The following is a 25254-nucleotide window of genomic DNA, read 5'->3' on the forward strand; positions in this document are numbered from 1 at the left end:
GTAATCTGGGACTTGAGAACAGGACAAGGGGTGCTGATTGCAAGAGAGGCCTGCCAAGAAGGCAGAAAGCTGGAAGACCATCCTTCAGCCAGTTCCATCTCCTGCCTTCGGTGGGGAGGGGGATCTCAGTGGACACTCTAGCTCTTTCTGGGGGTACTGGGACTGGCTTCCTGTTGGGGGCAGTAGTGTCTGAACAAAGTAAAGGGGTAGGGTGGTGGTGCACCTGGTTGAGCACACACGTTACAATATGAAAGGACCTGGGTTCAAGCCCCCAGTTCCCACCTGCAGGGGGAAAGCTTTGTGAATGGTGAAGCAGTGTTGCAGGCATCTCTCTGTCTCCCTCCCTCTTTATCTCCTCCTATTCTCTCAATTTCTGGCTGTCTCTATCCAATAAATAAAAAAATTAAGAAAAAAACAACTGTACCACCACCTAAGCTGCATGTCCCCAGCTCACCCATGCCCCCTTTGGCCTCAGTTTCCCCACCTGGAAGGTGACTTGCCTGGGCAGATTGTCCCCACATCCCTTGGTTCTGTGGCTTCAACACTGAGTCCCCCCATGGCTTGCCCCTTCCCCCTAGGGCCTGGGGTGTGAGATGCTTGGGTGCTTTCCCAGCTTACAAGTCCAACCCAGCTTGGTGCCTCACTCTTCTACCAGTTAGACACCCCCCTTCCCAGACCCCTGGACAGACTCTTGGTGGTGGTGGGGGCAGTCTGGAGCTGCCCAGAATCCCCCTAAGTCCTTCCCTCCTGCCCGCCCTCCATGGCGCCCATTAGCCACCGGGGCCGTGGGGGTGGTGGCTGCAGTCTCTGTGCCAGGCCCGGCCCCCAGAGACGCACCTGTTCTGACCTGCTGAGCAGGTTCCCAGGTTTCTGCCGTCGTTGTTGGCTGCGGCGTGGGAAGCAGCTCTGGGGGAGCTCGGAGCTCCCAAGTACGACTTCTTGGGGGGGCTGCCACAGCCCAACAGGCACAGTGAGGCTCACAGAGAACCCTGTGGGTGCCCCGAGGAATCTGGGACCCTCCCCAGACCAAGGTGGCTCCCAGGGAGGACGTGGTGGGACGAAGAGACACTGGGCAGCCCTGCCTTCCAGCGATGGCGTGGTCCCTGGGAGCCAAGCCACGGTGGCCTGAGTTCTGTCTACTATGGCTGCTGTTAGCGTCCTTGACAGGTAAGACTGACCTAGACCCTGCATCCCTGGCTCTCATGGATGCGTGCGTACACACAGACATACAACCACACACACACACACACACACACACACACACACACACACACACACACACACACACCACACATGTATGCTTTCTCTCTCTTTCTGTCTCTGGACCCAGGAACCAACTTCCCACCTCAGTTGCAAGGATGCCTTTCAAGATTCCCCCTATAGACTTCCCCCTTTGAGTCCCCTTCCAGTGCCTAGGTGAGGTCACTAAGTCTGAGTCCCTTCTGCCAAAGCCCCCCACCAAAGTCACCTATGGGAGAACTGATTGGGAGCAACTGGTGCCATGATCAGGGAGGTTAAAGGCAGGGGGGAGGCCTTCTCTCCTGTACTTCGTGGAGGTTCAGAAGTGCTGACAGAGGCTGAGTCAGGCTGCGCTGGGGTGGCGTGCAGTCACAGGGGTGTAGGAAGTGAATGGGGCACTTTGGGCTCTGCTGCAGACCCCAGGATGCCTTGGAGTGTTTGGCCACCTGTCAGGGGGAATTAGCATGGGGGGGATCTAGAGCCCCCCTATTCCTTTCCCTGGGACATTCTGGTGATCTGTATGAATGAGTGGGGGGGGGGGAAGGGAAGGGTGACTTCTAGTTGGGGTATGGCCTTTCCCCCCCCCCCCCCCCCCGCTTCTCCCCTGTCATTCCTTGGCCCTTGCATCACTCCTGCCTGGTGTCTAGAGCAAATGTAAGTTTGGGATGCTTCAGAGAGGAGCAGGGGAAGTTTATGTGGATGTGGGGTGGAGGGGGGGAGTGCATACAAGTCTGGTCCATGAGTTATTCATTCCAGGAAGGAGGGAGTGAGAAAGACAGATTCTTAGATCCCAAGCAATAGCAGGGGACCCTTAGTGGCCGGGGAACCCTCCATTTTCTGCTGAAGTTGCTGGGAAGCTAGGTCCAGATGCAGGAGGCAGGGGCTGCTTCCACTCTGATGGGCTCATGAGAATGTCCCAACCTGGCTCCCCACTCAGCTCAGCCCTCCAGCCCCTCACCTTCCTCTCTACCTTCCAGAGAAGAGTACCCTGCTTTCTGATCAGCTGGAGGGTGAGGCAGGTTCTGGGGACTGAGGGCTCCCTTTCCTAGGAGCACTCCCACTTCCAGAGGATGGAACTGCCCCATCTCTGAACTGAAATGAAATTAGAGAACTTACCCTTTAATGCCTTTAGCTCTGAGATGGCAAAACAGAGAGAAAGAGTGAGATCTGAGAGCCTGCCCTTGGGTTGCACTCAGTCACCTGCACTAGGGACTCACAAAAGGGGGTGCAGGACAATCAGCTTTAGAGGTAAGAGTAAGCCAGGCACATCTCTTTCTCACACTACCAGGCTGCTCTTCCCAAAGAGAAGCCAGGGAAGGGGAAAGCCCCCTGCCAGTTTGCCTGAGGCCTGATGGCCAGGTGCTGGGGCACAGCCTAGCTCTGAGGTTACCCCTAAAGTGGGCACCCAGGGAATCTCACTGTTGCTCTAACCTTCACAGACTGGGGGGTGTGGAGAAGATATCAGGAGTCAGGGAACTCCAAGTTCCTGACTGGAGCTCAGATGGGACCCAGCTCCACTGTCATCCCATTCTTTGTTTGGTGTCCTCTTGCCCCCAAGGCTGGAGAATTTCATGTCTCCAAAAAAGCTTTGGCTTCAGGAGGTCAGGAGTGGGTTCTGGCCCTATGCTTCTGCACTGCTTTGTGGGGTGGCCCCGACAGTGGGGGAACTAACTTGAGGGAGACCAAGAGGTAGGAGTTAATGCTCTGTGGCTGTGACCATCTAGTCCTGGAAAAGGTGTGCTGGGGTGCCTAGGAAGGCTCCTACAGCAACCAGAGCGGGAGAGTCCTAGTTCTGTCTCAGTGGGGTCTCAGCTAGCCCCCACCCCCAATTCCATGCCTGGCCACTAGGGTGCTGAGCCCTAGGGCCCTGCCCCACCCTGGGAGCAGCCAGCCAGGCTAGGGAGGTGCCTGTACACCAAGGCTCTTTGTCTGTCCTTAATGGGATGAGTTTCCGGGTGAGGTCCCCTCCCTACCCCTCCCCCAGCTCCTGCCCTGGGGTGCAGGGCTCATACTGAGGTCCCCCCTCTTATGGGATACTATTGTCAGGGGTTCCTTGGGTGAGAATCAGGTGCTTTGTTTGAGGTTGGTTTCCTAGAAAGGGAAGGACACTTGTGTCTATAGGGACCTACCCCAGCCCAGGGGAACCCCAGAGGGAGGTTGGTCCCTGTTTCTACCCCCTCCCTGAACACCCCCTCTCTCCCTTGCCCTGCCACCATGAGAGGGCTGGAAGAACCCCAGGGAAGTCCATGATGGCCCTGATGACCTTGGTGTTCCCCCTCTCCCAGTGTGTCAGAGGACTGGGCCAAGGTGATTCCCCCCAGGCATATAGATGGCAGAGGGGCTTCCAGCTGTTCCCCCCCCCCCAGGGTTTTGGAGTCCTCTTGACACTGGGGAGCAGGCTCAGAAAGGAACTTGGTGCCCTCCCACCTATACCTTGGAGTGATTGTTGAGGCAGAGAAGGGAGGCTGGGAGGTTGGAGCTGAGGAGTAGCATCTGAGACTCAAACCCCCGCCCCCCAGAGCAAAGGTCAAATTCAGATCTGGAGGGTGGCACTGCAGCTCCCAGAGGAGGGCTTGAAGTGGGGGTGGGTTTGGATGGGGCACTTTGACTTCAGGAGCTTCTCCTGTTGCTTTATGGTTTCTCTTCCTCCCTGCCCCCCCATCCTGAGAGTGGGTTTGGCACTGTGATTTGGGGTGGGACAGAGCTGGCTGAATTTGGGGGTGGCTGGCAAGATGGTGGGGGTGGAGGGGTCTTGAGTGTCGGGGTTTTGGGAGACGGTGTGTTCAGGGTCTCCCACCCACAGTGAGGCTGCCCTGGTGACTCAGCGTGGCTCAGACTCGGCTCCGGGGGGTTTAGGGGACTTATCTGAGCTGGGAGCTGTGTCTGGGCCAGCACCCCACAAGGGCCGCTCCTGCCCGCCCCCTCCCATTGTTCTGGGGATGGTATGGCCCCCCTCCCCGGGCACTAATCTGCCCATGGCGGTTTGCCCAGGCTGGGAAGCTCTTGTTAAGCTGGGGGGCTTAGGACAATGGGGGGTAAACAGGGAGGTGGGAGAAAGCAGTGGGAGCACCTCAGCCTCAGGTGTTCAAAGTTCCAAGGCTGAGCTTGCTGGGGGGAGGGTGAGGTGAGGAGAGGGCTTGCTAGGTGGCAAATGTCACCTGTCCTGGATTGAAGGGGGCTTCAGTGTCCCCTTGCTTGTTCACCCTCACCCCAAATCATCCAGGCACTCCAGTTCTCTCTCTGAAGAAGCCTGCTTCTGTGGATGAGGAGAGGCAAGAGTTAACATAGGAGACCCTCCTTGGGACCCTCCCCTCCCCCTAAGTGGCACCCCCCTCCCCCCTACAAACCCACACCAGACAGCTTGAGCAGGCCTGGAGGAGAGCTGGTTTTTCTGGTGGTGGCAGCAGCCAGGACTGACAGAAATTCCCAGGGAGAGGCCTCCTTGGGGGGCCACAGTGCTAGGGAGTAGGGGCGTGGTGAGAGAGAGAGAGAGAGAGAGAGAGAGAGGGAGAGAGAGGGAGAGAGAAAGTGTAGAGAGAGCTTTTGTTGGGTGCCTTGAGGAGGGTTGCCCTTGATGAGTTTTCCCATTGCCTGGGGGTGACAGTGACCTCATCCCTGGGTTCCCCCCCACACACCTGGAATGATCCACCTGGAGTTGGGGGGAAGGGCACCAAAACTGGGCTGTACCATGGCCAGAGGCAACCCAGACAGACAGAATGATACACAGAAGCCCAGAATAACTGACATTAAAATACTGGAAATGTGGTATCACCTAGGAGGGGGCACAGTGAGTAAAGTGTTGTACTTTCAAGCTTGAGGCCCTGAATTTGATCTCCAGCAATGCATGTGTCAGTGATGCTCTGCCCCTTCTCACTGTGTGTGTGTGTGTGTGTGTGTGTGTGTGTGTTGTGCAGAATTATGGTCACAGAGTGTATGGAGACTCACACACCCTTCTGTTCTGTGGACAACCACACAGATGCTTATAGAAGCAGATGAGACTGCACGTGCTAAGCTCCCCTGTTTGTGCAAGGAGACAGGCCACCCCCTTAGATCCCTCTCATTCCCCCTCTTCCCAGCCCTTACCCCCCATTTCTATGTACCAGAAGGGGACCCTAGGGAGAAGCACCAGCTATGAAGAAGAGCCACCTTCCTCAAAGCCTCTGCTCTTTGCAGCGGCCTGCCTCAGTTTCCTCTCTCATGCAAGCTGAAGTCAGGCCTGAGGCAGGCAGGAGGGCTGGGGCCAGGCCAGGTAGGGAGTAGCCAGCCAGCCCAAGGCAGGAATGGAGGGCCTGTCTGGAAGCGGGCGGGGTGCACTGGGCAGGGCCCCACAGAGGCCCATGGGGGCCTGGCCAGGGCAGGGAGCCCGTCTGGCCAGTTGGGCCTGTTCTCTCCTTGCGCAAGGTGGTGGCTGGTGGTGGCTATGGCTGGGCCTGCCTTGGTGCCATCTGATTCACCAGCTCCGGACCGACAGACTGACTGGCAGGCAGGCAGGCAACCTGCAGCTGCCCTAGGGGGAGGAAGGAGGGCCTAGAGGAGGGTCCTGCCATCAACCCTCCCAATCCCCCATTTCCCCACCCCTAACCCAGCTGGTCAGCAGCCATGGGCTTCGCCACTGCATGAGGTCACTGCGTGTCTGTGGGCACTGGACCTTGGCTGGACAGGCAGCGTGCCTTCTTGCTGCGGTGACATCACTGTGCTGACTTTAGGCAGCTGGGTGGGGAGGGGGAGGCAGGCCTGGCCCCCACCTGCTGGGGACTCTGGGCCACTGGGCCTCTGCACTCTGAAAGGGAGCTTTCTTTTAAAATATTTTTTATATTTATTTATTTTCCCTTTTGTTGCCCTTGTTGCTTTTCATTGTTGTAGTTATTATTGTTGTTATTGATGTTGTCATCATTAGATAAGACAGAGAGAAATGGAGAAAGGAGGGGAAGACAGAGAGGGGGAGAGAAAGATAGACACCTGCAGACCTGCTTGTGCCTGTGAAGCGACTCCCCTGCAGGTGGGGAGCCAGGGGCTCGAACCGGGACCCTTAAGCTGGTCCTTGTGCTTGGCGCCACATGCGATTAACCTGCTGAACTACCGCCCGACTCCCTGAAAGGGAGCTTTCTACCTACAACCAGTGTGTCTGTTTGAATATATTTGTGCACATGAGTGTGCTGTCCCTGTGTGCCCATGTGTGGGCGTGTCTGAGTGTGTGTGTGTACCAGTGTGTCTTTTTATTTCTTTATTGGAGAAATTAATAGATTACATTAGACAGTAAATTACGGTAGTTTGTACACGTGTAACACTTCTCAGTTTTCAACTCCCTCTAGGTCCTTCTCTCATCATGTTCCAGGACCTGAACCCTCCCCTACCCCAGGGTCTTTTACTTTTGTGCACTATACCACCAATGTGTCTTTTTAAAAAATTATCTTTATTTTTAATATTTTATCAATGAGAGATAGGAGGAGAGAAAGAGAGTCAGAGCATCTCTCTGATGCATGTGCTGCTGGGAATTGAACTCAGGACCTCATGGTTCATAATTCAATACATTTTTTTTTTAAATTTTTTATTTAAGAAAGGATTAGTGAACAAAAACATAAGGTAGAAGGGGTACAACTCCACACAATTCCCACCACCCAATCCCCATAATCCCCCCCTCCCATGGTAGCTTTCCCTTTCTCTAGCCCTCTGGGAGCATGGACCCAGGGTCGTTGAGGGTTGCTGAAGGTAGAAGGTCTGGCTTCTGTAATTGCTTCCCCGCTGAACATGGGCGTTGACTGGTCGGTCCATACACCCAGTCTGCCTCTCTCTTTCCCTAGTAAGGTGTGTCTCTGGGGAAGCTGAGCTCCAGGACACATTGGTGGGGTCTTCAATCCAGGGAAGCCTAGCCAGCATCCAGGTGGCATCTGGAACCTGGTGATTGAAAAGAGAGTTAACATATGAGGCCAAACAATTTGTTGAGCATCAATACATTTTTTATATACTTATTTATTTTCCCTTTTGTTGCCCTTTTTTTTTTTTTCATTGTTGTTGTAGTTATTATTGTTATTGATGTTGTTGTTGGACAGGACAGAGAGAAATGGAGAGAGGAGGGGAAAACAGAGAGGGGGAGAGAAAGACAGACACCTGCAGACCTGCTTCACTGCTTGTAAAGCGACTTCCCTGCAGGTGGGGAGCCGGGGGCTCAAACTGGGATCCTTATGTTGGTCCTTGTGCTTTGCGCCACATGCGCTTAACCCGCTGCGCTACCGCCCAACTCCCCAACACATTATTTTTTTAACCAGAGCACTACTCAGCTTCGGTTTATGGTGGTGTGGGGGATTGAACCTGGGACCTTGGAGCCTCAGGTATGAGAGTCTTTTTGCGTAATCATTATGCTATCTACCCCTGCTCAAGAGTCCAATGCTTTATCCACTGTACCACCTATCAGACCAACTAAATATTTATTTATTGATCAAGAGAGAGGGGAGTGAGAGATGGGACTAGACCATTACTCTGGGACAACTAGTGCCTGGGATGGAATTTGGGACTTTATAAGTCCAGTACTTTAGCCACTGCACCACCTCCCAGGCCAATATGTGTGTGTTTAGATATTATTATTTATGAGTTAGTGAGAGACAGAATGAGGGCTGATAAAGTAGCTCCCTGGTACAGTGTGCTGTGTATGACTCAGATTTGAGTCCTGCTACCAGCACACTGAAAAAAGCTTTTGGCAGGGGGGAGTCAGGCAGTAGCACAGTGGGTTAAGCGCATGTGGCACAAAGCGCAAGGACAGACATAAGGATCCGGGTTTGAGCCCCTGGCTCCCCACCTGCAGGAGAGTCGCTTCACAGGCGGTGAAGCAGGTCTACAGGTGTCTGTCTTTCTCCTCCCCTCTCTGTCTTCCCCTCCTCTCTCCATTTCTTTCTGTCCTATCTAAAAAAAAACAAAAAAAAAACTTTGGGGGTCTGAGCACCTGGTTAGCACACATGTTACAGTGCGTTACAGTGTGCAAGCACCCGGGTTCGAGCCCTCAGTCCCCACCTCCAGGGGGGAAGCTTTGCAAGTCAGGAAGCAGTGTTGTAGGTATCTCTCTGTCTTTTTCCCTCTCATTCTCTTCCCTCTATTTCTGGCTGTCTTTATTCAATAAATAAATAAATATTAAAAATTAAAAATCATCCAAAGTCAAGAGGTCTCTTTATTTTTTTTTAATTAAAAAAAAGGGGAATCTTCGGTGCTGTGATCTCTTTCACAGTCTTCTCTATGCCCATGTCTTTATCTAAAAAGAAGGAAAGGGAGGAAGGGAGGAAGGAAGGAGAAAAGAAAGAAAGAACGAAAGAAAGAAGAAAGTTGGGGGCTGGACAGTGGTGTAGCCAGTGAAGTGCATATAGTACTATGTTCAAGGACCTGAGGTTCAAGCCCTTGCTTCCCATCTGCAGCTTGGACACTTCACAAGGGGTGAAGCAGGTCTTTCTCCCTCTCTGTCCTATCGAAATGGGGACAGGGTGGGGGAGCAAAAAATGGCTGCCAGGAGCAGAGGATTCATAGTGCCAGCACCGAGTCCCATCAACTGAAGGCAAAAAGAAAAAGAAAAAAGGAAGAAAGGAAGGAAGGAAGAAAGGATGGACTCTGACAAATGCTAGGGCTTGAACTCTAGATCTTGTCCTTGCAAATCCAGTGCTCTAGCCACTGTGCAACCTCAAGGCCATATGTGTATCTTTTTTGTCTTTCTCTGTTCTTCTATCTCCCCCCCAAAGATTACTTATTATTCAATGAGAGAGAGCGAACCAGAACATCACTCTGGTATATGCAAGCCTGGGCTCAGACTCAGGACCTTGTGCTTGAGGGTTCAATGCTTCACCCACTGTGCCACCTCCCAGGCTGCCCATGTGTTTATGTGCATGTGTGTCTGAGTGTATACGTGTGTGGGTGTGTCTGTGTGTCTATCTTGTCAGTGTGAGCCTACATGTGTGTGAACCAGAAGAGGGTGTTGCCCTGAACCAAAGAGTGGATTATTTGGGACAATGAGGGCTGTGGGAGAGTCCCAGGAAGGACTTTCCTGTCTTACCAGGTTCTTCATCCTGCAGAGCTTGGTCTTGTCACTTTTGGAGAGGAGACCTGAACTCCTCAGCTGGGATGTGGAGGGGCAGGCTCTCACAGCCTGCTGTTAGAGGGCATTCTGGGGAGAGGTGGGTGATTGTGTTGGGGACAGGTGACAGGGGAGGGGTGAGATTCTCCCTAGATAGTCTTTAAGAGGGTTTGTGTGTTTCTGAGGACAGGAGCCCTACAGACACCAATGGTGTCCCCCTACACACACACACACACACACACACACACACACACACACACACACACACACACACACAAACACACACACACACACACACACACACACACCCCTACCTTCTGGGCTGCCCTGCTCACCTATTGCCAGGGGGAGGTGGCAGGAGGGTGTGGGTGGCTTGCTGGACTAAGGTTGGGCTGGGTGGGACCTGCAACAGCTCAGGCGGGTCAGGGCCCTGGTATCTGGCCCTGCAAGTTGGTCCCGTCCAGTGGGGCCCTCCCAGCTGTGAACAGTACCCTCCCTCCTTCCCTCCATCTTGCCAGAGGGACCCTCTTTCTGTGCCCAGACTTGGCCTCCCTGGATCCCTCTGATGTTCAATGGTGGGGTGCCACTCTTTCTCCTTGTGCCCCTCCTGTCCTACTCTGTCCAATCCCTTGGGCAGTGAACCTAGCTATCAGCTCATCCTATCTGTACCTCATAGTTACCATGCCACCCCTCCCAGTCTGGCCCAGCCGAACTACTCATTCTTCCTCCCTGTGCACATATCTCATTCATTCATTTATCCACTTACCCATTTATCCATTCACTGATTCATCTATTCATTCATTCACTAACCCACTTATCCATTCACTTACCCACTCATTCATTTATCCACTCATTCTTGTATTCATTCACTGATTCACCTATTCATCCACATTGTTATTCACTCATCCACTCATTTATTTACTCACTAATTCATTTACTCATTTATCTATCTACTAATCCAATTATTCTTTCATTCACCTACTCAGTCATTCATTCACTCATTCATCCATTCATGTATCCTCCCATCCATTTGTGCATTCCATTCACTGACAAGCACTTACTGGGCACCAATTACATGCTAGGAATGAAGATCACATACCACCAAACACTAAATCAGAACCATATTCCTGTGTATGGCGGGTGACTCACTTCTACTCTTGAGGCACTATGACTGGTGGGTGGGGGGTATAAAGGGGTGAACAAGAAGATGGCAAAGCCCATCCGTGAGAGAAAGCCTAGTGAAGGGGTGGGGGGGTGGCAAGGAAAGGACAACCAGAGGAACAGTCTCTGAGCCTGCCTGGGCCTGGCAGGGGAGGAGGTCTTCAGGAGGAAGTGGAATCTGAGCGAAAATCTTTGAGGATGAGTAGGACACACTGAGACAGGGAGCACTGGGCACAGGTCCAAGGAAAGGGAGCTGGGTGTGAAGTTCATGGGTAGCGAACTATAAAGTGCTATTGAAGAGTGCCCAGGAGAGGAGCTCTGCCTTGCCTCAGCCCTGATTTCAGACTCTGCTTCCCAAGGCCCCACCCCCTTCTCAGCCCTCATGCAGGAAGCCTAGGCTCTGGGCTCTGCTCTGATTCTTTCCTCTCTTATCTCTTTTTGGACAGTGACCAAGTCCTGATGAGTCTGTTTGAAAACTGGCTTCTTCTGCACTGGTCTCATGTGTTGGGGATACCTCTGCTTCCTCTCTAGGCAGATTGGAATCCCTCTGCCTGTCATGGGATTTTCCTGGGGCTTGATCCTGGTCAGTTTCCATGCCCATTTGCCTGACTCCTCCTCCAGTCCCTGCCCCCTGTGGGGGTCCCACCTTGGCCTCTCCCCAGCAATGCCCTCTTAGTCTTTCTCCCAGCTCATGCAGGAGACCCATGCATACAGTTTCCCCAAGAATGAGGGCAGCCTGTGAATCCCCAAGTACACAGGAGGCTGTGGGGTAACAGACCTGAATGTTCCTCAAGGCTCCTCCTCCAGTTGCCCCCCACCCCCTGCTGATCCCTTGTCCCCTACTCCCTGTCCCAACTGCCAGGCTGCCCTGGCATTGTGTCTGCCCCAATCTTGCCTTCCTGGGCCTCTGTGAATCCAGTGGCTTGCTCATTCCTGTCTGTGTGCCTCTCCTCCTACAGCACATAGCTGTCTCCCTCTGGGAAGCAGGGCTCTCATCTTCCAGCCATGAGAGGAATGTGCCCAAGGGATGGACCCTTCCCACACTCCCTGCCTGCTCCTAGAACCTGCTGCCAGTCTTGAAAGTTCATGCTGTTGTGACCCCCTCATCTGGGGCTGAGACAATGCCACAGTCTGACCTGGGTCCTCCTGGGCCATGTTACCCACTTCTCTGTTCTGCTAGCCTGCAGGTCCCCTAGGGCATAGGTGGGGTTCCTCTCCTCTGGATATAACTTCCTCCTAGCAATTCCAAGGACAGGAAGGGTGTGCTAGCTTCTGTCCCTCCCTGCAGCCTGGGCAACCACTTCCGCTCTCTCACTGGGGCTCAGTTTCCTCATCTGTTAAGCGGGTGTTAATACCGCCCACCTGCTGGGAACGGTTTGTGGATCTAATGAGGTAATATGTTGCACAGTGCTTTGTAAGCACAAATCACCCCCAGATGTGATTAGCATCCTGTCCCCAGCCGCTCCCTGTGGTCACTAGCATTGCAAGTTTCAGGAAAGGTGTCCTTAGGTCTGGTGGATTCTGACCCCCATACTCCTTCCCTACACACACACCCTCCACAGGCAGCTACCAGGCAGGCGAGCTGGAGACTTCAGACGTGGTGACAGTGGTGCTGGGTCAGGACGCCAAGCTACCCTGCTTCTACCGTGGGGACCCCGGCGAGCAGGTGGGCCAGGTGGCCTGGGCGCGGCTGGATGCAGAGGAGGGCTCTCGGGAGCTGGCACTGCTGCACTCACTGTACGGGCTGCACGTGGGCGAGGCCTACCAGGGCCGCGTGGAGCAGCCGGGGCCCCCGCGCAGCCCCCACGATGGCGCGGTGTTGCTGCGCAATGCGGTGCAGGCAGACGAGGGCGAGTATGAGTGCCGGGTCAGCACCTTCCCGGCAGGCTCCTTCCAGGCGCGTCTGCGGCTTCGTGTGCTGGGTGAGTGGGGTGCAGGGGTGGGGTGGGTGAGGTGCTGGAAAACGGCAGCAGTGAAGTCTGTAGGACCAGGGGGCCCCTTCCACCCACAAAGTTTTTCCTAGTGACTCTAGCACACCAGACAGAGCACCACTGGCCTTGGACAAGAGTCCACTCTCCATTCCCTCCGTTGAACTGAAATATCTAGGTTCAGATGGCCCTGTTTGTTTCTGATTTTTATTTTATTTTATTTTACCACTATTATTTTAATCAGAGATTTCTATTAATTTATTTCTATTGATAGGGCAGAAATTGAGAGAAGGGAGAGAGAGTGGTCTGGGAGGTGGCACAGTAGATAAAGCATTGGACTCTCAAGCAGGAGGTCCTGAGTTCAATCCCCGGCAGCAAATGTACCAGAGAGATGGCTGGTTCTTTCTCTCTCCTATCTTTCTTACTAAGAAATAAATTATTAAAAGGGGGGGAGAGTGTGTGTGTGTGGAAGGGTGGGTTGGTGGTAGTGCACCAGGTTAAGCTCACATAGTGTGAAGCCCAAGGACTGGTGCAAGCATCCCAGTTCGAGCCCCAGGCTCCCCACCTGCAGGGGGGTTGCCTCCCAAGCAGTGAAGCAGGTCTTCAGGTGTCTATCTTTTTTTCCCCTTCTCCGTCTTCTCCCCTCTCAATTTCTTTCTGTCCTATCCAATATCAGCAGCAGCAAGAACAAAAATGGAAAAGAGAGAGAGTAGATAGCATAATGGTTATGCAAAGAGACTCTTGTGCTTGAGGCTCCAAGGTCCCAGGTTCAATCCCCCACACCACCATAAGTCAGAGCTGATCAGTGGCCTGGTTAAAAAAAAAAAAAAAGAGGGAGAGAGAAAGGGAGACACCTGTAGCACTGTTTCACTGCCCCTGAAGCTTACCCCCTGCAGGTGAGGATCCAAAATTTAAACCCTGGTGGTTGTGCATGGTAATGTGTGTATTCAACCAGATGTGCTACCACCCAGTCCTCTGTTATTATTTTATTTTTATTTTTTAAATTTTATTTATTTATTGGATAGAGACAGCCAGGAAGTGAGAGGGAAGGGGGTGATAGAGAAAGTGAGAGAATGAGAGACACCCACATCTCCGCTTCACCACTTGCAAAGCTTTCCCCATGCAGGTGGGGACTGGGGGCTCAAACCTAGATCCTTGCTCATTGCAACATGTGTGCTCAACCAGGTGTGCCATCACCCCCCGCCCCTCCCCCCACCCTTCCCCCTGTTATTATTTTTACCAAAGCTCTTTTCAGCTCTGGCTTATAGTGGTGCTGGAGATTGAATCTGGCAACTTTGCTGCCTCAGACATTAGAGTCTTTTTGCATAACCACTATGTGATCACCCCAGCTCTGCTCCTGATTTTTTAAAAAAATTGATTAATTGATGAGGGAGAGTGAGAGAGAGTGCCAGGACATCACTCTAGCAATATGATGCTAGGGATCGAACTTGGGATTTCATGCTTTATGTGTTGTGTCACCTTTTAGGTTACTGGTTTTAATATATTTTGAAAGATCTATTTATAGGATGGGGTGATGGGCCACCCAATAAAGTGCCCATATTACTATGCATGAGGACCTGGGTTCAAGCCTGTGATTCCCACCTGCAAAGTGTGTGTGTGTCCCAGCTTTGAGTGTGACCCTCACTGCATTGAAGGAAATTTTAGTGCTGTGATCTCAATCACTCTCTCTGCCTCTATCAAAAACAAAAACAAATCAAAAACAGACAAAATCAATAAAAACTGTCCATCAGCAGTAGAGCAGTGCTGCAGGTATCTCTGTTTTTTGCCCTTTCTCTCTCTTTCTGCCTCTCACCTTCCATCCAAAATGAGAGAAAAAAATGGCTGCCAGAAATGATGAAGTTGTTGTTCAGGTACCGAGCCCCAGCGATAACCCTGGTGGCAAAAATGTATAAAAGAAAAGAAAAGAAAACAAACTTCTTATTACATTTAATAAGAGTTTCACATGAAATAGACAAGCCAGAGCAGTAGTACTCTGGCACATTGGCACCAATGCTCAAACTGGAAACCTCAGATGTGCAAGTGTGTTGCTCTACCAGTTATTTCCCCAATTACTGCACAACAGACTTTCAAAGAGCTTTGCACCTTTGTGGAGCCCAAGTTAAGTGTACAGGGCTTCATAACAGTTTTACTAAAGACCGTTGTTTAGCCTGGTTAAACCTGCAGGTGGTGCAATGAAAAAAGCATTGGACTCTCTCAAGCATGAGATTCCAAGTTGGGCCCCAGCATCTCTTGTGCCAGAGTGATTGATGCCTTGGTGTTTTCTTGCTCTCTCTCTCTCATCTCTCCCACCTAATCTTTCTCATAAATAAATAAATCTTAAAAAAAAAAAGGCAAAGTTGGGAATGAGGTCCTGGGTGTGTTCAGGCTGGCCCAGCTAGCCGCTGGGAGCAATAAGTGCCAACAGGCCACTGCTTGCCTTGGTCCCAACTGAGAGTGAGGGTAGCCATCCTCACCTCTGAATCACACTTTGCTTTGTGGACACTTGTGGTTCATGGATGCTCTCAACTTTAGTCAAGTTCAGCCTGTGCTTAGACTGTGAGTTAGTTATGGAGATAAAGAAAAAGACCTAGCATAGCGGGTTAAGTGCATGTGGTGCAAAGCACAAGGACCGGCCTAAGGATCCTGGTTTGAGCCCCCAGCTCCCCACCTGCAGGGGAGTCACTTCACAAGCAGTAAAGCAGGTCTGCAGGTGTCAATCTTTCTCTCCCCCTCTCTGTCTTTCCCTCCTTTCTTGATTTCTCTCTGTCCTATCCAACAACAATGACATCAATAACTACAACACAACAACAATAATAACTACAACAATAAAACAACAAGGGCAACAAAAGAGAATAAATAAATATTTTTTAAAAAAGAAAAGAAGACCTTTTAAAAATAGCTTTGCTTTATCTTATTTATTTATAAATAAAAATAATGGTTATCTCCACTCTGAGATGACTTTTCCAGATAGTGACAGAGATAGAGAGAGTGAAAGAGACTATAGCACTGAAGCTTCCCTCAGTGAGGTGGGGGCCAGGCTTGAATCTGGGTTGTTATCTAGGAGAGCTATTTTATCAGCCCTAAAGATATTTATTTATAAATGAGAGAATCGGAGTATCACTCTGGCATATATAGTTCTGGGGATTGAATCCCATGCCTTCGAATCCCATGCTCTACCCCTGTGCATCCTCCTAGGCTGCTAATTTATTTGTTTGTTTATTTGTTTTGCTAGAACACTTCTTAGGTCTGGATTATTGCAATATAGGGGATTGAACCTCAGACCACTGAGCCCCAGGCATAAAAGTCTTTTGTATAACCATTAAGCTGTCTCCTGGGAAAGGCCAGCCCCACCTCATGACATGTGGCTGGGATTGGGTGAGGTCTGAAGTCTTTGGCTCCCTAGCAAATACTTCATAAATGACACAGTGATGATGATGATGATGATGATGATGTCAATAGCATCTGGTTATTTTCTGTAATTGCTTCATTATTTTTATTTTTGAAATGACCCATGCTAATTCTTAACCTACATCATTCATTCCTACATCAGAGAGAGGAACAGAGTCAGATGCAATCCCTTCTATGCTGTCCCAGCAGCAAAAATAAGACAGAAAAAGAAAAGCAACAAATAGGGAGATGGGCACGACCCAGGTTCAAGCCACCTGCAGCAGGGGAGGCTTCATGAGTGGTGGAGCAGGACTGTAGTTGTCTCCTCTCTCTTCTCTATCTCCCTTCACTCTCAGTTTCTTTCTGTCCTATCAGATAAAAATCAAGTTTAAAAAAAATCAAGGCAGAGGAGATAGCATAGTGATTATTCAAACAAACTTTCATGCCATGTTCGAGGTTCAGTTGACTGCCTGCATCACCATAAGTCAGAGCTAAGCAGTGCTCTGATTAAAAAAAAAAAAAAAAGGCGGAGGGAGAAGAAAGAAAGAAAGAAGCAAAGCAAAACAAAGCAGTGGGGGGTCAGGAGGTGGTGCACCTGGTTAAGCACACATAGTGCAGTGTGCAAGAACCCAGGATCAAGTCCCTGGTCCTCACCTGCAGGGGGAAAGCTTCTTAAGTGGTGAAGCAATGCTGCAGGTATCTCTCTGTCTCTTTCTCTCTTTACCTCCTCCCCCCTCAGTTTCTCTCTGTCCCTATCCATGAATAAATAAATAAACAAATATATAATTAGAAGTTTTTCAAAAGAAAGAAAAGTAGCGAAACAGTGGTGCTGGGCAGGGATAGGTGGCATAATGGTAATGCAAAGAGTCTCTTGTGCCTGTGGCTCCGAGGTCCCAGGTTCAAAAACAAAAAAATGGGGGTTCTGTGGCTTTGCACCCCACTTTGTGGCCTCCACTCTAATTCCACTGTGGTGTCTGCTTCTCCCCCTTGCAGTGCCCCCCCTGCCCTCACTGAATCCTGGCCCAGCCCTGGAAGAAGGCCAGGGCCTGACACTGGCTGCCTCCTGCACTGCTGAGGGCAGCCCAGCCCCTAGTGTGACCTGGGACACGGAAGTCAAGGGCATGGCCTCCATCCGCTCCTTCCAGCACACCCGCTCGGCAGCTGTTACCTCTGAGTTCCACCTAGTGCCCAGCCGTAGCATGAACCGGCAGCCCCTCACCTGTGTGGTGTCTCACCCCGGGCTGCTGCAGAATCAGAGGATCACCCACATCCTTCACGTGGCCTGTGAGTACTGAATACAGGACAGGCCCCAGGAAACCCAGAGTCATCTGCCAGTTGGCCAGGGAGTAGAAGGGACACACCATGTATGACTGAGAGAGCACTAGTGCAAAATGGAGGTTCCAGATGACCCTCTGAGACTGAGCTTTCTCTGGCCTCTAGCATCTTCTTCTTCCCTAAGGATTGTGGCCTGGGGTCCCTGTCTTTAGGAAGATCCAATTATCAATAGGAACTCAAAAGCACATTGTAAACCACACAGGTTAAGATTTGGAGACAGCTCAGCAGTGGAGCTGCCCCTGGTTCTACGCATTATCAGCGGTTACATCCTCTCACTGGGGGCTTCAACTTCTTCACCAGCAGGATGGACAGAATTAGGCCAAATTTGGGCCAGAAAAATAGCTCACTTGGATAGTGTACTGCTTTGCCATGTGCGAGACCCAGGTTGCAGCCTGGCCCCCAACTGAGGGAATCTTTAGTGGTCACGCTATGGTCTCTTTCACTCTCTTGTCATCTCTATGCATCTTTCTAAACAAACAAACAACAAAAAGTATGCCAGTGAAACAGCTTAATTGGATAGTGGACTGCTTTGCCATGTATATGACCCAGGCTTGAGCTTGGCCTCCACTGCACTGGAGAAGAATTGTAGCCATTCTCTCTCTCTCTCTCTCTCTCTCTCTCTCTCTCTCACACACACACACACACACACACACACACACACACACACACACACACACACACACACATTCACTCACTCTCTGATTTTTTGCCTTTCTACCTCCATCTAAATGAAAAATAACTGGGCCCAGTTTGTAGGACTATGGCAGGAATGAAAGGAAATGGAAGGAAAGCAGGTCATACTGGGCTGGATCTTGGACATGGAGACCCTCCCTGATGTAGAATTGGGATTACAAATGAACAGTGTTACAAAATGATTACAAAATGAATTGTGTTACAAATGAATGACTTGAGAGGACTGGGACCTTGCCTGGGCTCTTGTTCTGTCAAGAGTGTTGTGTGAGGGCCACAGGGGACTCTGGGAAAGTGTGACCTCAGGAGACAGAGCAACGGACTTCAAGGATCATGACTGGGCTAAACCCACATGGATCCATCCAACAGTGGGCTCATAAGGAATAGTCCTAGGGAAATGAGAGTCTGGCCAGCTCTGCATCTGGAGCTGATGCTGGAGCTGGAGGTGGAGCGGGTGGGGGAGGAAGGTGTGGTGGTGGGGGCAGGCATGGGAAAGGGCCAGGGTGGCTCCAGACAGGGTCCAAGGCTCAGCCCTTTTGTTCTCTTCCCACCTTCCTTCCAGTCCTAGCGGAGGCCTCTGTCAGAGGCCTAGAAGACCAGAAGCTGTGGCATGTGGGCCGAGAGGGAGCCACACTCAAATGCCTCAGTGAGGGGGAGCCACCACCATCCTACAACTGGACTCGGTAAGGGCCTGCCCCTCCCACTTTAAAGGGCACACATTAATTATGGGCTGTGGCAGTGCAGTCAGAGCCCCAAATAAATTGGAGCACATGTTCAGGTAGTTAGTGTACACCTGGTCACCAGATACGATTATTAACTTGTGACTCTGAGTTGGGGGATACGTGGTCCTCAAGCAGGGAGCAGGCTGATAAGTCTTTAGAAATTAAAATAAACATTATTATTTTGCCTTTAAGGTTATCACTGAGGTTTGGTGCCTGCATGCTGAATCCACCTTTCCTGGTGGTCTTCCCTTCTTTCTTTTATTTAATAGAAACAGAGATAATTAGAGAGGAAGGATGGAGAGAGGGAGAGATAGACACCTGCAGCCCTGCTTCACCGCTCATGAAGCTTCCCCCCTGTAGGTGGGGACCAGGAGCTTGAACCCAGATCCTAGGGCATGGTAATGTATGTGCTTTACTGGGTGCTCCTCCACCCAGTCCCCTCCCCACTAACTTTTAGATTTTTAAAAAAATTTTATGCAGTTCCAGTGATTGGATTTAGGATCACATTTGTGTGCTCTACTCCTGAGCCACATCTTCTGGCCCAGTTATTTACTTATTTTCTTTTATGGGAAGTGAGGGAGAGAAAGAGGGTGAGAGAGAATGCAAAAATACTGCTTCTTCATCCATAGAGTTACTAATGTTACTTTTTAAGTTAATTTTACATATATACATTTTTAAAATATTTAATTAATTTATTTACTTGGGTAGAGACAGAGAGAATTGAGAAGGGAGTGTGGAGATAGAGAGGGAGAGAGGCAGTGTCATCTGTAGCACTGCTTAACCACTTGTGAATCTTTCCCCCTGTAGGTAGGGGCTTGGGGCTAGAACCAGGCCCTTGTGCATTGTAGCATGTGCACTCAATCAGGTGCACCACCACCTGGCCCTGACTTTTTACATTTTTAAAAAGATTCACTTATTGGGAACTGGGTGTTAGTGCTGCAGGTTAAGCGCACATGGTGCAAAGCGCAAGGACCACTGTAAGGATCTTGGTTCAAGCCCCCATATCCCCACCTGCTTTACAAGCAGTGAAGCAGGTCTGCAGGTATCTATCTTTCTCTCCTCCTCTCTGTCTTCCCCTCCTCTCTCAATTTCTCTCTGTCCTATCCAACAACAACAACAACAGCTATGACAACAATAGCAACAATAACAACTATAAAAAGTGCCACAACAAGGGCAACAAAATGGGAAAAATGGCCTCCAGGAGCAATGGATTCATAGTGCAGGCACTGCACCGAACCCCAGCGATAACCCTGGAGGCAAAAAAAAAAATTCACTTATTAATGGAGAGATAGAAGTCCCCACCTGCAAGGTGGAAAACTTAGCAAGTGGTGAAGCAGGGCTCAGGAGTCTCTATGTCTCTCTACCTCTCTATCACCATCTTGCCTCTTGATTTCTGGCTGTCTCTATCCAATAAATAAATAAAGATAATTAAAAAGAGAGAGAGAGAGAGAGAGTGAGTGAGAAAAATAGAGGGGTCCAATTGGTAGCACATTGGTTAATTGCATATAGTACTATGTGCAAAGACCCATTCAAGGACCCAGTTTTGAGCCCCTGCTTCCTACCTGTAGTGGGGACACTTCATGAGTGCTGAAACAGTGCTGCAAGTGTCTATCTTTCTTTCTCCCTCTCTATCTCCCCTTTCCTCTCAATTTCTCTCTGTTCTGTCAAGTAACAATAGAGTAGAAAGGAAAAATAAAAAAGGTAGTCCAGGAGGTGGCATAGTGGATAACACATTATACCTTCAAGCATGAAGTCCTGAGTACAATTCCCCAGCAGCACATGTACCAGAGTGATGTCTGGTTCCCTCTCTCCCTCTTCCTATTTCTCTCATTAATAAATAAAATAAATTTTTTAAAAAGGAAAAAAAAATGGAAAAAATGGTCAAGAGCCATGGATTTTTTAATATCAGCCTTGAGTCCCAGTGATAACCCTGGAAACAAAGACAGATAGATCGATCGATCGATGGATAGATAGATTGATTGAACTAGAGCATCTGGCAGACAGGGATCAAGCTTAGGACTCCATGCTTGCAGGTTGGAGGTATTACCTGCTGTGCCACCTCGCAGGCCACCATCCAATGGAATGCTTGGACTTTAAAAATATATATATTGTTTATTTGGTTGGTGCTGGGGAGCTAACCCAGAGCCTCATGGGCACTTGCAAGTCCTGCACTCTACATACTGAGCCACCTTCCCAGCTTCTCACCGTTACTTTTAAATGATAAAACATAGCGAATAGCTAATTATTAATATTTTATGTATACACGGAAGTGCCTAAGTGGATAGGACAAAAAGAGACAGCTGATGTCACTCTTGTGAAGCCAGCTGCCCCTCCCATGGTCTCTGTAGGAATCCTAGGTTTGCTCCAGGGTCAGAGAGGTGGGGGGAGTAAAGTAGGAGGGTCAGGTGCACATGTGTCCTCCTGTGAGTGATGAGCTGTGCTGGTAGCCTTGTGATGTCATGCTGTAGGGACTTATGCATTCCTGCTGTCACTCTTTGCTTGTAGAGCTGAGCCAGACCTGGCATAGGGCATCCCTGTGTGTGCTTCACACACAGCTCCCTGGTGCCTGGCACCCAGTGATGTGATGCTTCAAGGAGTCCATACAGCTCTCCCCCCAGCCTGTATGTGGGTGCCCAGGTCAGGCCAGGCAGCCAGGAGGAGGGTCTCTGCCTGGACCTGCCTGGGGGAGGGAGGGGCACCGTGGGAACAGCTGGAGGTGTAGGGTGACGTCATAGGGGAGAGCTGCCTGGGCATGCTGGGTGGCAGCACCCCAGATGCCTTGGCCAGCACCCAGCAGTCTCCCTGTCCTCCAGGCTGGATGGGCCTCTCCCCAGTGGGGTTCACGCTGAGGGGGACACCTTGGGCTTTCCTCCACTGACCCCTGAACACAGCGGCACCTATGTCTGCCATGTCAGCAATGCACTGTCATCCAGGGACTCTCGTGTCACTGTGGAGGTCATAGGTGAGCAGGGGGATGTGAGGGACTGGGGTGGGTGGAGGTGGCTCAGTGGATGGCAAGCCCTTCTCCGAGTGGCATGATGTTCTGAGAGTCAGGCCTGGGGGCTTGGGGAGCAGGTCCTGGCTCAGCTGACACAGTCCTGTGCATCCCCCCCAGGCCCTGAGGAGGCACAAGGTCAGCAGGTGGACCTGGTGTCAGCCTCCGTGGTGGTGGTGGGCGTCATCGCTGCACTGCTCCTCTGCCTCCTGGTGGTGGTGGTGGTGCTCATGTCCCGATATCACCGGCGCAAGGCCCAGCAGATGACCCAGAAATAGTGAGTCCTGGGGGCCCACCAGGAGGAGGTAAGGGAGGAAGGGGACTGGGGACCTGCGGATAAGGCTCATAGACCCCAGGTGGGACGTGACTGAGAGCCAGAGGCAGGCCTGGTGTCACCAAAAGCATATGCACTGCACATATGCCACACTTCAAACACATCCACACACGTGTGAACACATGCACCTGACATGCACACGCATGGGTATGTACACACATGCATATAATGCACACACTCTCACAATACCTGTACACATTCAAGTTCACAAGTGTATGCACACCCAACACACATGTATACATATATGCATATAAATACATGCAGACACTTTCATGCATACAAACACCCACTCATGCTCATATGTGTACACAGTGTATAGTACATGTATCTATGCATGCATATGTATGCACACCTAATGGGTACATTTGTATCTACATGCCCATATATGTGTGCATGAACACATCTAGCATGCACACATGCATATGAATGTATGTACCTACTCAAGCTCACATGTGTACACACTGTATACACACATGTATTTGTGATACATATACACATGTACCTGGTGCATACACATATGTTTATGTGCATCCACATACATATATCTATGCATGAACACAGCTGGCTGGCAAACACACACATATATGCACTCTTATGCACACATGTACCCACTCAAGCTTGTGTGTATGCACACAATATACATACATACACATACATACATACATACATTTGGGGTACACAGTGTGCACATACGTACCTGATACGCATGTGTGTGCATGCATGCCCACACATGTTTGCATACATGCCCACAGCTGGTATACACACAAGCATATGCTTGTGAATACCTACTAACATAGGTATTCTCATGCACATATGTACTCACTCAAGCTCACATGTGTGCACACACAAGCCTATGGCTTCAAGCCCACCACAGTGCAGGGCAGGGCAGGGCAGGGCAGGGCAGGGCAGGGCGGGGCAGGGCAGGGCAGCACCCATACACTCCAGCCAGATCTAGGGAGGCTGCTACTGCCCTGGGCTCCTGATGAGGGTGTCTTTGCAGTGAAGAGGAGCTGACATTGACCAGGGAGAACTCCATCCGTAGGCTGCACTCCCATCACTCAGACCCCAGGAGCCAGGTATGTGTGAGGATTAGAACACCCTGCTCAATAGGTGCACACCCCTGCAGGTATGGTGTTAATTAGGGATTAGGGCCGGGGTGGGGACTGGAGTTGAGGGGGCTGTCTTGAGAGAGGCTGCTGTGGGCTGTGTGTGTGGGGTGAGGACATCTGTGTAGAGGAGATGGGGGCTGGTGGTGTGGGAGCAGCAGGTGGAGGACAGAAGTGGCACTCAGGAGGGGGGCCAGGAGAGTGCCCTGGGCTGACTCCTCTCCTATGGCACCCACAGCCGGAGGAGAGTGTAGGGCTGAGAGCCGAGGGCCACCCTGATAGTCTCAAGGACAACAGTAGCTGCTCTGTGATGGTGAGGCCCCCGGCCCCACCGGCGTCCCTGCCACTCTCCTGGTCCCTGATATGGGGGGACAGAGGACCCCTAAGTGGCCCCTGCTGAGCACTCCTTTGTCCCCTCACCCCTGCTCCTGGGCCCTTCTCTGAGACCACTTTCACTCCTGCTGGGCCTGACCTCTGACCCTATACCCCAGCCCTGTCCCCATGCCCCCTTGCTACCCTGCTGGTATCCTTTGTCCAACCTGCTGCCTGTCTGTCTTGGCCCTCAGAGTGAAGAGCCAGAAGGTCGCAGCTATTCCACACTGACCACTGTGCGGGAGATTGAGACACAGACGGAGCTGTTGGCACCAGGCTCAGGGCGGGCAGAGGAGGATGAGGACCAGGAGGATGAGGGTATCAAGCAGGCCATGAACCACTTCATACAGGAGAATGGGACTCTGCGGGCCAAGCCCACCGGCAATGGCATCTACATCAATGGGCGCGGCCACCTTGTCTGACTCCAGCGTGCCTCTCTCCCTCCAGATCTGGCTTCTTCTGTTCCTTGTGGGGGGACAGAGGGCCCTCCCAAGGCACCACCTCTCTCCAGGAAGATGATTCCCCCACCTCCACTGGCTGCTCAGACCTTCTCCTCCAACTCTTCCATGTGTGCAGGCCACTACAAGCATCCAGTGCTTGTGTGTGTGTGTGTGCACGTATGTGCGTGTGTGTGTGTGTGTGTGTGTGTGTATGTGTGTGTGTGTGTGTGTGTGTGTGTGTGCACATGTGTGTCTGGCCATGTGTCCTCAGACCCCAGAGCAGTATTATGGGCCCAGAGGTTGGAGGAGGGAAGCAGACATGTGGGCCAGACCAGGTGTGCGGGCATAGCTGGAGCTGCACTCTGGCCTCAGAGGACTGGGGAGCCGGGCTCCCCAACTCCAGGGGCTCCAGGGAGGTCAATGCAAAGTGGCCTCAGAGCAGAGGGCCTTCCAGAAGTCAGGACAGCCACTGAAGAAGCCTCTGCCCTCTGGTGGCCATGGGTCTGCCCTGTGTACATACCTTTTGTAAATACACCTCTCTCAAAGGGGTACTTTATGACCCTCCACTCTGAAGTCTTGAATAGAGTCCAAATCCTTGGAAGACTTGTTCTGATGTGGACCTTGGTTATCACTGGGAGAGCCAGACCTGCCTGCACCCACTCATCCAGATCCCAAAGGTGTTCCCTTTGGGCCTCCAAACCCAGGCAGCCTCTGGGGAGTGGGTCTGAGATTTGGGGGTTTAGGTGGTGGCAGTGGGAATTTGGGGCATGATAGCTAAGGGAGGACAGGGGGGGTTGAGGCCTTTGGGTAGCCAAATTCTGCCCCCTCTTATGACCAGTGGTGACCTTTAGGAGTTGTGAGGACTGAGTGACAAGAGCTCCTGGTGTCCTTGTGGTGTGAGACAAAGAAGGTGATTGCAGCTAAGGAAGCTGAGTCTTTCCTTTTCCAGAGGTTACTGATTCTGGCCCTTCTGGCAGTTTCTCCGGGAAGAGTCGACCTTAGAGAAGGCCACCCAAACAGGTTTATCTAGGACCTCCAGACTTAGTTCTTAGACCCTGGAGGGACCCCTGCCTCTCTCCCCAAGATTGGCTATTAGATCTCCAGCATTGAGGGACCTAAGTCTGAAGCTAGGCCATGTGTACAGTCTGTGTAAATATGTGCATATGTGTACATAGTGCAATCTTCTGTTTTTCAATAAACAGATAAAACCTGTTCCTCCTCATGCCTGTTTTGCTCCTAGAGTCCCGAGGATTCTTGTCTCAGCACACTGGCTCTGGGCTCCCTCTGGGAGAAAGCAGGGAAAGAAGTCACCCGAGGAGGAGCTCACTTGCTTCTCTGGGACCCCCGGGAAGGAGAGGAGATCCCTTGTCCCTTCTAGGAGAGGCAGTTTTTTTTTTTCCTCTCCACTTTTCCTTTCCTTTCCTTCTTTTCTTTTTTTCCTATTCTATTCTACTCTCTCTCTCTCCCTCTCTCTCTTTCCCATTATGGTTATCTA

The 25254-nt window shown here is 51.2% G+C and overlaps 1 protein-coding gene across 2 annotated transcripts; it reads left to right on the plus strand.

The window, feature by feature from the left end:
* The first annotated feature begins 878 nt into the window (after nucleotides 1–878).
* Nucleotides 879–24971, plus strand: NECTIN4 (nectin cell adhesion molecule 4). 2 transcript variants are annotated; one of them, XM_060198147.1, is made up of 9 exons: nucleotides 879–1167; nucleotides 12013–12372; nucleotides 16759–17049; nucleotides 18353–18473; nucleotides 21326–21474; nucleotides 21628–21784; nucleotides 22842–22917; nucleotides 23186–23260; nucleotides 23514–24971. In XM_060198147.1, exons 1-9 carry the CDS (start codon nucleotides 1092–1094, stop codon nucleotides 23739–23741), a joined length of 1533 nt encoding a protein of 510 aa, XP_060054130.1. In that variant the 5' UTR covers nucleotides 879–1091; the 3' UTR covers nucleotides 23742–24971. The 2 variants fall into 2 exon arrangements, with proteins under 2 accessions (XP_060054130.1, XP_060054131.1); XM_060198148.1 differs by lacking the exon at nucleotides 23186–23260.
* Nucleotides 24972–25254: the final 283 nt, after the last annotated feature.

The sequence above is a fragment of the Erinaceus europaeus genome, chromosome 9, assembly GCF_950295315.1.
Source record: "Erinaceus europaeus chromosome 9, mEriEur2.1, whole genome shotgun sequence".
Classification (NCBI taxonomy): domain Eukaryota; kingdom Metazoa; phylum Chordata; class Mammalia; order Eulipotyphla; family Erinaceidae; genus Erinaceus; species Erinaceus europaeus.